The sequence below is a fragment of the Pongo pygmaeus genome, chromosome 2, assembly GCF_028885625.2.
Source record: "Pongo pygmaeus isolate AG05252 chromosome 2, NHGRI_mPonPyg2-v2.0_pri, whole genome shotgun sequence".
Lineage (NCBI taxonomy): Eukaryota > Metazoa > Chordata > Mammalia > Primates > Hominidae > Pongo > Pongo pygmaeus.
In genome coordinates, this window is record NC_085930.1 from 54,865,476 (window position 1) to 54,880,011 (window position 14,536).

Sequence of the window (14,536 nt, forward strand, 5' to 3'; positions counted from 1 at the left end):
TGGCTCAGAACTCCAGAAAATGTACTCCCAGAGAGACAGGTAGAAGCTGTGAGGCTTCTTATGACCAAGCTCTCGAAGTCCCAGAATATCCCTTGTACTGCATTCTATGGTCAAACAGGTCACTCAGGCTAGCCCAGATTCAAAGAGAGAAGATCCAACTCTACCTTTTCATGGGAGGAGGAGTAGCCAAGAATATGTGTTTCTTTTTAATCTATTATATCATTCTTCAGATCTCAGTTTAGGCTGGTCCTCTTATGGGCTCTCAAAGTACCGTGAACCTCTCTTTTGTAGCACTTGTCATAGCTAGTTTTACATTTCTTTGTATGATTACTTGATCACTATCTTGCTTTTCTACTAAACCGTAGGCAACCATGTGAAGAGGAACTGTTTCTGGTTTTGCTCATTATATTCCTAGCACCAAACACAATGCCTGGTTCAATAAATATTTGTGGAAGAAACGAATGAATGAATGAACCAACAGCAAATGAATGAATGAGTAATAACTGTATCAATATTAATCCCACATTTCTCCATATTGCTGTCAAGTATATCATGAGACACTCTGTCAGAAGCCTTGCTAAAATTCAAATATATTTGATTCCCAGTAATCTTCTTATTTTGTAGTTCAGAAACTTTATAAAGAAGGAAATAAGCCTATCTTACTCCTCCCAGTATCTCAAAGAGAGTTTCTGCCCTGAGCTGCTCAAGACGGTTTCTGCCCTGAGCTGCTATTCATTCTGCAAACACTGCTCGAATACCCACTGTGTGCCAGGTACAGAGTTCTTCTCTGCTGTAACCTGGACAGGCACCAGCTTCCCAGCGTGGGTTTAGGCTTCAGGTGCACACTATTGTGGACCGTCTAAGCCACATCTAGAAGAGCTCTGGGGAAATACGACTACTTGGGCAGAAAAGGAAGGAACTAAGAAGAGGTATCTTTGTGTCTGAGGTCTGAAGGAGCGTATGCGCTCTTGTTCAGGCAAAGGGCAGGATGAGGGGAGGTGGGGTGGCAGCAGCCAGTAATGGGGTGGGACAGGGGAATGCAGAAGACGAAACTTCAGGTCCTGGTGCTCTGAGAAGTAACGCTGTGCAGCATGTCACACCCAGAGGCAAGCCAAGGCCCCAGGCAGCTGGTGTTGCACTGGAGCTCTACTCTCCTCTCAGCGAGCTGATGACATGCCAGTCCAGCAGGCCTGGCTTATCCAAACACAAGTATGAATCTGCAGAAGGCAGTGAGCTGGGCCCTGAATGCTGCTGGGCTGAGGCCGACCTAATCCTTCCTCCACAGAGACTGTGGTGTCCCCTGCTTTGCTCAGGGCAAGAACTCTTGTATACCTCACGAGAAGCCAAGGACTACCTACCACCTTCCACACTGGCCCTGGAGCCTGCATTGTAGTTATTTGTGGACACTTTTTCTTCTTTTTAGTGCCAGGTGAGGGACCAAGGCCTACAGGTCTTTACAACCCCTCAACCTCTAGAACAAGTCTGACACTGAGTAGATGTAGCAAATGTTTGCCTGAAAGACTACCTCAATAAATAACCTTCTGAGGCACCAGCAAACTTCTCAGCATTTTTCCTGATACTCCGGTTACCACTAACATTCTAGACAAAGTTGTGAAATAAATCTTTTTCTTTGTTGCTCTCCAACATCTACTGTGGACCCCTCCTCTCACTTCCTGTTTCATCCCCTCTGCACTCCCCTGTCCCACCCCATTACTGGCTGCTGCCATCCTACCTCCCCTCATCCTGCCCTTTGCCTGAACAAGAGCGCATACGCTCCTTCAGACCTCAGACACAAAGATACCTCTTCTTAGCTCCTTCCTTTTCTTCCCAAGTAGTCATATTTCCCCAGAGCTCTTCTAGATGTGGCTTAGACGGTCCACAATAGTGTGCACCTGAAGCCTAAACCCACGCTGGGAAGCTGGTGCCTGACCAGGTTAAAGTGGAGAAGAACTCTCTGTACCTGGCACACAGTGGGTATTCAAGCAGTGTTTGCAGAATGAACAGCAGCTCAGGGCAGAAACCCTCCTGATGCAAAGGGATGCTTTGGGGCCTCTTCTTCTCCCACCCCAGTCTGTCTCTCTGGAGTCCTCTCGATTCCAGGAGCCACCATCACACCTGGCCCTAGGCTGTGCTGCTCCTCTCTGTCTCAGAGGCTAGATAACATCAGAGTCCTTTCCACTGGCTCCTGTGGCAGAACAAAAACTGGTTGGCATTTTTAAAGGTGCTACACCAGTGTGAAAGAAACACAGTGAGGCTGCATGGGTTTAAATCTCAGCTGTACCATTTACTAGCTGGGCAGCCTAGGGCAAGTACTGTGACCTCTCTGAGACTCCATTCCTTCATCTGTAACACGGGGACAAATAATCTCACCCTGTTGTGAGCAGTAATAGTACAATTAATCATTTAGCCAACTCTTACTCGTGTTCTCTGATGGGCCAGACATACAAAGTAAGTGAAAGTGGATTACAGCAGGTGCTCTTCTTGGTTTCTGGAGTGAACCTCCAGTTATGTGGAGGCTCCTCTTTTTAGATTTCTGACTAGTTCACCCACCTTATTCATAGAACTTATTCTGTACTTAGCTGACAGAAATCTCCTCTCAGAGAATCCCCCCAGTAAATTCTTAGGTTCTTTCCTCTTCCATTCCCCTTTTTGCTCTCTCCCTCCGAAGGCAAGAGTTTCCACTTTACAGGCCCACTGGAGAAAGTTATGGCTTCTGGTTGTGGTTGGAGGTTCATTCCTGAGGGAGTGGGGACATTTCTACTCTTCTTCACGGCCAATGACATTGGAGAAACTGGCTTCCTAACCCAGCCCACACCCTCGCACACACACATCATGGCTAGAACGGAGAGAAATTCTTCATATGGGGCACTTGTACTTCATAAAAGAAAATCATATCAATCTTGAGTATTTTAGCATCCTATTACGACAGGGTCACTGATAAACTAAGTGTCCAGAGTGTTTTCTAGGATGGTGTATGGTCTCCAAATTAACATTAATGAAGCTTACTGGAAGGATTGTTACTCCTGGGCCAGGCCAGGATTTTGAGGAGAGATGTGGTTGCTGTCACCAAATCCTTGACGGACTTTGGCAGAAGTGTGTTAGGCTTACTCTGGATAGCTTCAGAGGACAAAACTAGTATTGACAGAAGGAAGGTAAGGAGAAGCAGCTTCTAACCCAGGGGAGGAGAGAGTTTCCAAACTGAGAAATCAAAAATGGTACTGATTCCTTGTCAGGGTCAGTGCTTCTCCCCACTGTGTGAACTACAGGGGCCATTTGTCCAAGATTCCTCAGAGCAATACTGATTTCATGTAATTATTTGAATGAAAGGTGATTTGTTAAATTTATAGTAAAATATAATTTGATTTGTGTCCCTGTTTGTCATGCCACCCCAGAAGAAAAATTGTCTTTGGTTAGGTCAAACAGAATGGTTTTTTAGTTTGCAAACCATGAGCGATTCCTATATTAGGTGGGAGTTCAGATTCAAAAGGCCCTCTTCTTTTTTTTTTTTTTTTTTTTAGTAGTAGCCAGCCTAATGAGTAGGAAGTGGTTCTCACTGTCATTTTATATTGAATTTCTTTTATTTTGAGTATGACCATCTTTTCAAATGTATGAGTTAGTTATTTCCAGTTCCACATACTATCTGTACATTTCTTTTGCCCGCTTTTAATTTGGGTCTTTGGCTTTTTTCTTATTTTTCTTATTGATTTGTAGAAACTCTTTTATACATATAAAATTAATACTTTGTGACTAGTTGCAAATATTTTCAGTTGCTAAAATATGCAGTAGGTGTTCCATGTAAGAGCTGAACAGCTGGTTCCTGATTGCTGCCTCCCTCCCTTCCAGCCAATAGATTTCAGAGTTTGGGCATTACCTATTGAGCCAAAGCTGACACCACACAAGCGCACAGCATGGGAACAGAGTTCTCTGTCTGATTCCAGTGAGCTTCCTCATACTAAATCACCAACAGCAACCTACTTATCACAGAATATGAGAATTGAACAAGTGTTGGCAAGGATGTGGAGAAATTGGAGCTCTTGTTCCAGTTGTCGATGGGAATGTAAAGTGATGTAGCTGCTATGGAAAATAGTGTAGCAGTTCCTCAGAAAATTAAAAATAGAATGACCACATGATCTAGCAATTCCCCTTCTGGGTATATACCCAAAAGAACTGAAAGCAGAGTCTTAAAGAGATATTTGTACACCCTTGTTCATACCAGCATTATGCACAATAGCCAAAAGGTGGAAGCAACTCAAATGTCCATCAAAAATGAATGTATAAACAAAATGTAGTATGTACATAGAGTGGAATATCAGTTAGTCTTAGAAAGAAAGGAAATTCAAACACATGCTACAATGTGGATGGCCCTTGAATACATTATGCTAAGTGAAATAAGCCAGTCACAAAAAGACAAATACTGTATGAGTTTACTTATACCCTAAGCAGTCAAATTCATGGAAACAGAAGCTGGAATGGTGGTTGGCAAGAGCTGAGAGGAGGAGAGAAAGAAGAGTTATTGTTTAATGGGTATAGAGGCTTAGTTTTGCAAGATGAAAGAGTTCTGAAGATGGATGTAGTGATGACTGCACAACAATGTGAATGTATTTCATACCACTGTACACTCAAAAGGTGAAGATGGCAAATTTTATGTGTATTATGCCACAACTAATAAAGATTTCTAAAACTTATGAGATGTAATTTCACCCTTTCCTATTGCTAAAGATCACAAATTAGAAAACACGTTGGCAAAAGGTACATGAAAATAAGCACTCTTGTGTTGATCAGAGCATAAACATATAATCTCAGGGGAGAACAATTTGCAACTATTCTTCAACCTTTTGGTCAAACAATTCTACTTCTAGGAATATAGCTTACTCCCACCTGTGTGATATGGCATATAATCCAGGTTTTCCATTGCAACAAAAGATTGGAAACAACGTTAGTATCCATCAGTAGTGGTCTGGAAATATATATATATTATTATCATCCAACAGAATACAATATACTAATATGCAACTTTTAGCATGAGGATACTCATTACATGCTGATACAGAATAATCTCCAAGGTAGTCATATGTGTGCAAAACTGTACATAGTATGCTACCATTTGTGCTTAAAAATAAAAAGAAAACAGAATATGGGTCAATGTTTTTGTTTAGTTTTGTCTAAAGTAACTTTAAATAGAGGCAAGAAACCGGTAACATGTAACAATGATCACCCTGTTACCTCTGTGGAAGAAAACTAGACAGCTAGGGGACAAGGCTGGGAGGGAGACTTGCTTTCCACTATTTATCACCTTTATCTTTCAAATTTAGTACCATCTACATTTAGTACCATGATCAATTCAAAACTATTTATTAAAAAAAAAAAAGATATAGTCTAGAAGGAAAAAAAAAAACATAACAGACACTTCTAGCCCAATGCCCTGCACTGGGTGCTATGAGAGCAGAGGAAAGAAACACAGATGGCTTCTAGACAACACCGTCTGGGGAATACATTTCTGCTATTCAATCAAGAATAGTTGTGCATCTTTTCCTGGAAAGAATTGATTTGTTTTTATCAACAGACATATGAATTTAGTGGACAGACCTGTGAATTAATTCACTGGTTAGGCTTTCCTTTTTTACATTGGCTGTTAAAAAGCTATAAACCAAACTTATGTCCCCCTCAGTGCAAATTGGGCAGATTTCTAGGGCAGGCATTTAGCACTGGCCTTGTCCCTGGCTCTGTATTTGGTTTGCTTTTCCACCTGTTTCTCATGTTGGTCATCTTTCCTGTGTATGGCCATACCATCCTGAATGTGCCTGATCACATCTAATGTTGGTCACCTCTCCTTATTCTTTGCTTCCTTATAAGCCACTAAGCAGCCTTTTTGGTGCTAGTTAGGGTAAGTGCATGGGTAGTGAAGCAGGGAGGAGGGAGAGGAAGAAAGAAGATAGAGGTTATAAAGCAAAGCATATCCTTTTTCTTGGCTTCATCATGTAGATTAAGTGAATTGCTCTCAAAGTGTGGTCCTTGGGCCGGCAGCACTGTCATCACCTTATGTTGTTAAACATAAAAATTCATGGGTTTCATCCCAACTTACTAAGCCAGACTTTCTGTGGATGAGGCCCAGGAAACTCTCCAGGTGATTTTTACTCACATTCAAGTTGGAGTAAAAGTTGAGAACCACAGGAAAACAGAAGGAAGGCTGATTTCTAAGCGTAAATGCAATACTCTCTGATTGCCCCCATCATGCCTGTTGTGTTGGTCAAGATAAATAATACTAGCTACGGCAATAATCAATCCCTCAAATTTTATTTTTTGCCAATATTACAATCCAATGTAGATCAGTTGTGGGAGAGGTGTAAAGAGAGCTGCTTTACTAGTTTATTAAGCAAACCAGTTCCCTTCCATTGTAACTTTGCGATTTTCTAGGCCCTTGGACATTTCCTCTGGATCCCCTGCTGCTAAGAAGGCAGGAGAGAGAGGAAAGAGAGGAGACTTTAGCAGCCAGATCTGGAAGAAACATCTTTTCTGCCCACAATTCCATTGGCTAGAAGCCAGTCTCATGGCCTATATAACTGCAGGGGAGGCTGGGAAATGTGACCTATCGATGGAGCTAAGAGCAAAAGGAAATGGCTTTGATGAAGCCCTGGCATTGTCTCTGCACACCCGAGAACCCAAGTGAATCTCAAACTCCACTTCCAAGTCATGTTTTGGTGAACATCGGTTTTCAGTTTCCTTTTCTAATCAAGTTTTATCTTTTCTTTTTTGACTCTAGCACTATGGGACTGAGTAACACTCTCTTTGTGATGGCCTTCCTGCTCTCTGGTAAGAACCTTTCAGCTTTGTTAAGTCCTGGAATCCTACTGTCTCCTGATGAGTCTGACCACAGCAAGCCCAGGCCTGAGACTTGGTGGGTTTTACTCACTTTCTACTGAGCATTGTACAAGACCACATGCAAAAAAGACTTTCCTGGAGAAGAAGGAAGTGTTATGATTGAGAGCAGCTGATGGCAGGCAGCTGGGATGGAGCTCTCCCCCTGTATGCTTCTTCCTCCTCTGCAGTCTCACATCAGTGAGCCTAGATGCTCAGAGTAGGGTAGCCTGGCCTATCCCATGGGGATGGGGGAAGGCTGCTGCACTGAGGCTCCTGAGACTTGACTCTTTTGTTCCACACATATTCTCTTCTGGTCTTCGCTGACCCTGTTTCTGTCTTTCTCAGGCTCCTAGGAAACAACTGATAGAATTCCAAAAGTCTCCCTTCATACGGAGCACTGGCTTTCACGTCCCTGACTTCCCTACCCTCTCTCACTCCCTTCCCTATAGCCCATGCACATATATCATGGTTGCCATGGCTTCCTGACAACTATGGATCTTCAGCTAATTGTGTCAGCTGATTTATAGTGGAGCCAATGAAGCTGAAGCTTCAGAGCCCTCCATTGGCACAACTCTTTCTAAATCCCCCTCAAGACCCTGTGAAGCGCCCCCTAGCAGTGTGGTCACATGTCTTATGCTTTGGTAAAATTTGAATAAGTAAGATATTTTAACCACAATCAGTTATGACCAATGTCTCCTTCCTCTGCAACTTTCCCCTCCATGCCATTCTCCTCCTGTCTGGTGGTGTTAGCAGTCAGGGGCATTTTGTATTTGAATTCTACATTCTTTTTCTTAACTATCCACCACCTCCCCTCAAAATTTTAACAGCATTCAGCCTCACAAAACTCAGATCTTCCCTGTTTACAGTTCCACTTTGAGTTTCAGTTTCTTCATCTATAAACAAGAGTTGGCTGCGGTCCCTGCCATGTACCCTGTGACTCAGTGTCTTGTAGTTACTCCTGGCCCACCCCTTCCTGCTGCTCCTTGTCTCCACCTGCAGGCCTGAGAGGGAAGCCACCCCACTAAGACAGGGAGGTGAACTGAGCCTGAAGTTTGGCTACAGCACCCACAGGCCACCAGCCATGAGTTCACTTCCTCCAGATGGCCACACACCAGGCCCTTGGCCACTGTCCCCATGTCTGCTGTGCATGATGAGGAGTCAGGGAACTACAAAGAGATGGTCCCTCAGATCCATGCTGGCTGGGATAAGCCTTTTGGGATTTCTGTTTTTCTGCTTAGCACCTTGAGCTTGTGGAGTCCTTGAGTGTGAGGTCTGTAGATGTGCCAGCTGATCACTGACTTAGGTAACAACAGCAGCTTCCAACCCCCAGGGCCCATGACCTGCTACCTTAGCTCCTGGGGAGGTGGGAGGTATGTGTGTGTCAGAGAGCAAGGCAAGGAGACAAGACTCTAGAGAACATTATCCAATAAGATTCCCTTCTCATCCCACTTCTTATTTGTTTATTTATTATTATTATTATTTTTTTGAGACAGCATCTCTCTCTGTCACCCAGGCTGGAGTACAGTGGCACAGTCACAGCTCACTGTGGCTTCGATTACCTGGGCTCAAGCAATTCTCCCACCTCAGCCTCCCCAAGTGCTAGAATTATATGCATGAGCCATCGCACATGACTTATTTTTATTTATTTGATAAGTGCGTATATACACACAGTCATGAATTGTTTAACAACAGGGGTATGTTCTGAGAAACACATTGTTAGGCGATTTTGTCATTTTGTAATCATCACAGGGTGTCCTTACACAAAACTAGATAGCATAGCCTGCTCCGTACCTAGGCTACCTGGCACAGCCTATTGCTCCTAGGCTACAAGCCTGCACAGCATGTTACTGTGCTGAATACTGTAGGTGTTGTAACACAATGGTAAGTATTTTAGTATCTGAACATATCTAAGCATAGAAAAGATACAGTAAAAATATGGTGTTATAATCTTATGGGACCACCATTGTATATGACTGAAATGTTGCTGTGCAGTACATGACTGTATATGCATATATATACATATATATTTGCCTTACTTTGTGCCTGGTACTGTTCTAAGTACCTCATAAATATTAACTCATTTGAGCCTCACAATAACTTTCTGCTTTAGGTCTTGTTATTATTTCCCATTTTAAGAAGTGGACACTAAAGCCCAGAGAGGTGAAGTAATTTACCCAAGAGCGACAGAGCTACTAAGTGGCAGAGCTTGGATTCACACCCAGCAATGTAGATTTAGCATTTGTTCACTTGACTCTTCTCCTAACTCTTGTGGTAAACCATGAATAAGTGGTAAGACTTCTTCCATGGGGCCTGAACAGCTTTGGTGGATAAAATAGCTTCCGCCTCATCCATGTTCATCCAGTGACACCTCAGTTGACCCAAGAGCTTGGGCCCAAGCCCTTCTCATCAAAGTGACCAGCCCAGCTCTCAAGATCTGGGAGAGAAGGAAGAAAAATGCCCTGGAAACACATTTCCAGAAAACACTAAACTGGAACACTATTTCCCACCAAATTTTCTGACTCTGCACACTGAAAGTGAGAAAGTAAAGCCGAGACACTCTATGAAAACTGAGTTCAGGTGTCACTTTTGGCCTTTACTTGCCGTTGACACTTCTTAGAAGTTTCTTAGCTCCTGAGAAGAGAGTTATCAATATTGAAGGCAACAACCTCAAATGGTAACTGTTTAAGTTTTACGGTGATGAGAGAATAAGTGACTATATTTTTGGCAGTACAATTTTAAAGTGGAATAGAAAGCCCATGACATCAGATCAGAAAATAACATTGCCAGTAATTCACACACGATGAAAAGCAACAACAAATCAGATTCTATTTGAATTATTTCTTCTCAGGGCACACCTCTGCTTACTGGGCTGGTGAACAGTGACCTAGCCACGGGGCAGGCTTCCAAAGGGAGAAAGGAGATGCAATTGGCCCACATAATCCACCCCCAAAATATAGAGCTGAATAATTCATTTCATGGCATAGAAATAGCAATACAGTGAAGCAATTCTGTTTCACTTTTCCCTCCCTTATATTTTGTGTCCTCTGTCATGGAAATTTGACACAGTACTATTTGCTGCCCCTGCTCTTGAGGGTAAAATTGGATGGGAGTTTAAGACTGAAACGGGCACCCGTGGCCTTGCAGAATTAGGTTACAGTTTGTGCCTTATATTTATAAAGCGAAAGGAATTCCTAGTGCCACTTGCAGAGGCACTTCTAACTTTCAAGCTCTGTTTGCTGCTGCCCTGGCACCTCCATCACAATTTTAGGCTGGAGCCAGAGAGGTTTTTGAAAAATCAGTAGCTCCCACATCAGGAGGAAGTATCTTTCCAGTTTGAGTTTTGGTAGCTGCTCTCTTTTTGTCTGAGGGTTCTCTGGGTCCTAGGGCTTCTCATTTCTCTTGAACAACACCTCTAGTTAATTTCATACACCTGGAGTGGTAGTTGGAATATTTCTTCACTTTAAGATTTTTTTTTTTTTTTGAGATGGAGTCTCACTCTGTTGTCCAGGCTAAAGTGCAATGGCATGATCTTGGCTCATGGCAACCCCCGCCTCCCAGGTTCAAGTGATTCTCTTGCCTCAGCCTCCCAAGTAGCAGAGATTACAGACACCTACCACCACACCCAGCTAATTTTTGTATTTTTGGTAGAGACGGGGTTTCACCATGTTGGCCATGCTAGTCTCAAACTCCTGACCTCAGGTGATCTGCCCGCCTCGACCTCCCAAAGTGCTGGGATTACAGACAGGCATGAGCCACTGCGCCCGCCCACTTTAAGATTTATGTAAGATTGGCTCAAACCCTCATTCCTGTGGAAAGGTCCACTGTTTTCCCCCCAGATTTTTGCAGATATCTGCGTGGATGGTTACTTTTGACTCCCATTTCCTGCTGTTGTTGATAGCCCTCATTAAAACCATCACCTGGAGGTGAATAGACCGCTGAGACCTATCATTCCCAAAGAATTGTCATGGAGCCTAATAGTTCTATTGGATTCACCGCTTTATGTTAAGCCACCATTTCAGTGTTTTTAAAAATAGATGTATGTTATCTAGTAGGGAGTATCTTACCCCCAAATTAGTTGATTGTTTCAGGAGGGCTTTTAGTGGGTTCCAGAGAAAATGAGCAATCAGACCAGTTGATTTAGTGGAAGACAATCACTGAATAGGATGTGTATAGGGTTGTTTGGGAGCGAGAGTGAAATTGGTATGGAACAGAGAGACTCCCAAGGCAAGCAGACATTTTTTTTGGAAGGAGCAAGTGTTTGAGAGACTGTGGCTTATTTTTCCTTTGTGAGAGGGGAGTTTTAATACCATTTCCAAAATATGTAACCTGGTTATTTTGTCCCCAGAAATACTGTTGAGATTTATGGAAGCAAAAAACTCTGTCACCCAGGCTAGAGGAGTGCAGTGGTGCCATCAAAGCTTACTGCAGCCTCTAATTCCCAGGCTTAAGAGATGTTTCTGCCTCAGCCACCTGAAAAGCTGGCACTATAAGTACATGCCACCATGCCTGGCTAGTTTTTTTTGTTGTTGTTTTGTTTTGCTTTAGAGACGGGGTCTCGCTTTGTGCCCAGGCTGATCTTGAACTCCTTTTAAGTGATTATCTCTTCTCTGCTTCTTAAAGTCCTGGGATTATAGGCATGGCCTATTTATTTTTATGTTTTATAATTTTTTGTACTTTTTGATGTTACTTCAAATATCTTTTTAAGTATCCTAAATATACTTATTTAAAATTTTTTGAGTAAATTTATCTATAAATTATTGATTTTATGTCGATAGACATTGTTCTCTATCATTAATAATGTTAAAAATAAATAAAAAAACAAAAACAAGTAAATCAATTAATGCTTACCACAGGCCAGTATTTGATCCAACACTAACTCAAATATTCATTTCTTTAATCCTCACAACAAACCTATGAGGTAGGTACCATTATTGTTCCTGTTTTTCGCAAGAGGAAACTGAGACCCAGGGGAGTTAAGTAATTTGCCTATAGTAACACAGGCAGTGCGTAGTTGAGCTGAGATTGAACTCACGCTGTCCAGAATCCATACTATTAGTTATAATAGTGTACTGCTTTATAGCTTTCTGTTTCACAGCTACATGGCATTACTTTATATGGATATATCATTATTTGTTAAACCATTTAACTTATTTCCAGTGTATTGTTCTTATAAACAATGCCTACCTGTGTACCTCTAATTTTGTGCACATGTATCTTTTTGTAGAATGAATTCTTAAGAAATTGAGTTGTTAAGTCAATGCTTAAGCCCATAATTAATTTTCTTACATATTACCAACTGTCTTCCAAAAAGGTTGTACCAATTTAGAATTTTACCAGCAGTAAATTCAGCAGTTAGGACCCATTTTCCTAACACTCTCGTGGACACTGGGTATTACCAGTATTTTTTTTAATATGTGCCAATCAGATGGGCAAAAAGAATGGTTTCTCACTGAGGTTTAAATTGCATTTCCCTAGTTATTCTTGAGATTTTTCCATTCATTTCTTCAACAATTACTTATTGAGTGCTTCATATTTGTAAGGGACAATTGCAGGTACTGGAAATGTCGCAGTGAGGAAAAGTGACAAAGCCCCTGCTGTCATGGAGCTTATTCTAATGGGAGATGTCAGCTGCTCAGCTGAGCTGGGAGAGAGAGAGCTGAGTTGTCAGGTGTCAGAGGAGCCAATTATAGCAGTAAAACAGAAATAAAATAGTTCAGCTTTTAATCTCTTACTACGACGGTATAATCAAGAGGCTAAAATGGGAGGAAGGGCAGACTCTGCCTGTTCCATTTCCCCACATAGAGTGAGTATACCAGTCGAGGATCAGGTGAATCAGTGCAGACTTAGGGGGTCGCCTTACCATTGAAAAAGCCCCAAATGAGAGGCTCTAGCAGTTTTATGGACCTGGGGGTGGAGGAATCCAAGGGTGGGGAGAATTCATGAGGAAAATGAGGCGAGAGGGCTAGGAATGGAAAAGTACAAGGTACTGAGTTAGCGTGGGGAATAGTGTCTTTAAGGCTAGGAGTGGAAAAAATACTAGGTACTGAGTCAGAGTGGAAAACAGTGTCTTCAAGGCAGGGAGTGGAAAAGTGCTAGGTACTGCGTCTGAGTGGGGAAAAGTGTCTTCTCCATGATGAGGAGGCTTCAGCAGAGGTGCCTGAAGACCTCATCCCAGAGCCTCAGATAAAGAGACCTAAGAATGAGGGTGCCTGGGCTAAGATTGCAAGTATGTGAAAAAGCATGACTGGCGGGAGGCTGAGATATTGATTGCAACCCCCTTCAGCGACTGCCGTGCACTGACTGTGCACCAAGTCTGCTGTAGAAAGGGCAACTTCCTCAGCAAGGCTTGTCAGATTAAGCCTCTTTAATTGCCTGTGGTCAGGTCTGAAAAATCACACATAGATTTTTAATCAGAACTCAGACCTCTCAGGAGAGACAGACAATAACCAAACATACCATGTCATGTCATGTCATGTCATGATAAGTACCGCTATAAATATAAGTCAGCATGAGGGACAGAATGCCAAGGATGCTATCTTCAATAGACTAGTTAGAGAAATCTCCCTGGGAGGTAGCATTTAATGAAAGACCTACATGAAGTGAAGGAGTAGCTGTGAGACTGTCTGGAGGAAGAACCTTCCAGACAGAGGGAACAACATGAGAAGAGGACTTGAGACAGAGGCGTGTGATCTTTTGGAGGTATGTCAAGGAAGCCAGTGTGGCTGGGGCAGAGTAAGCAGGGGAAAGAGGCCTGATAGGTATTGGGGACCCAATTACATGACATCTTGTAAGGCCAGGGGAAGGACTTGGGATATAGTTCTCAGTGTGAGGGGAAGGGATCTGGATATAATTTTCAGTTTGGTGGGAAGGCATCAGAGGCTTCTGAGCAGGAGGATTATGTGATTGGAGCTGTATTTTTAAGGGATCATTTTGGCTTGAGAAACTAGACCTGGGGACAAGGATGGAGCAGGCAGATGAGTTAGGAGACAATTACATTAGTCTCCTCCACCCTTTTCTTAACATATTGGAGTTCAGCTCTGGCTGTAGTAGTTCTAGATCTCCTCAGACACACTTGTGTAGAGCCTCTGTTGGGTATTTTGGGTACACAGATGATTCATCTTGGTTATACAGATGATTTAGATGATTGTAGACAGAAGAGGGTTGTCTGGCCATTCCCAGACAGGGAAGCATTCCTTGAGATAGAGTAGAGGAAGGCTGAAGGGGAGGAAGAGAGTACCTGTTGCTATCTAGGTAGAGACATCCAGCAGGAAGTTGAATACAGGTATCTGAAACTCTAGTGAAAGTTATAGGCTAGCAGTAAGCACCTGGGAGTTATTAGCTTTTACTTGACAGTTGAATCCATGGGGCTAGAGGAGAAAAACCAGGAAAGTATGGAGAATAAGAAGATCAAGAACACGCACTCAAGGTTACCAAAATTAAACAGTGATTTGAGAAAATTAATGAGGAAATCAGAGATTGGGAAAGAATAGAGCATTTCAATGAGGAGAGATGCCAACACTTAACATTTGACACAGCGGTCAAATGAGTTGAGATCTGAAAAGAGCTCAAGCCTTGGCCATGGTGTGAAGTCACCAACAACCTTTGTCAGGGAGTTTCAGTAGAGAGGTGGGGGTGGGAGGCTGGGAGTAAAGGCAGCAATTGCTGCTTACTCTTTCAG

General features: G+C 42.7%; 1 protein-coding gene across 7 annotated transcripts in view; it reads left to right on the forward strand.

The window, feature by feature from the left end:
• CD86 (CD86 molecule) overlaps nucleotides 1–14,536 on the forward strand; it is a 66,219-nt gene that overhangs the window by 29,973 nt on the left and 21,710 nt on the right. For all 7 annotated transcript variants that reach the window (XM_054482105.2, XM_054482104.1, XM_054482107.1 and 4 more), the window contains exon 2: nucleotides 6,761–6,810. In XM_054482105.2, coding sequence (XP_054338080.1) covers nucleotides 6,765–6,810 — 46 coding nt within the window. In that variant the 5' untranslated portion in view covers nucleotides 6,761–6,764. The remainder of the gene's footprint in view (nucleotides 1–6,760; nucleotides 6,811–14,536) is intronic.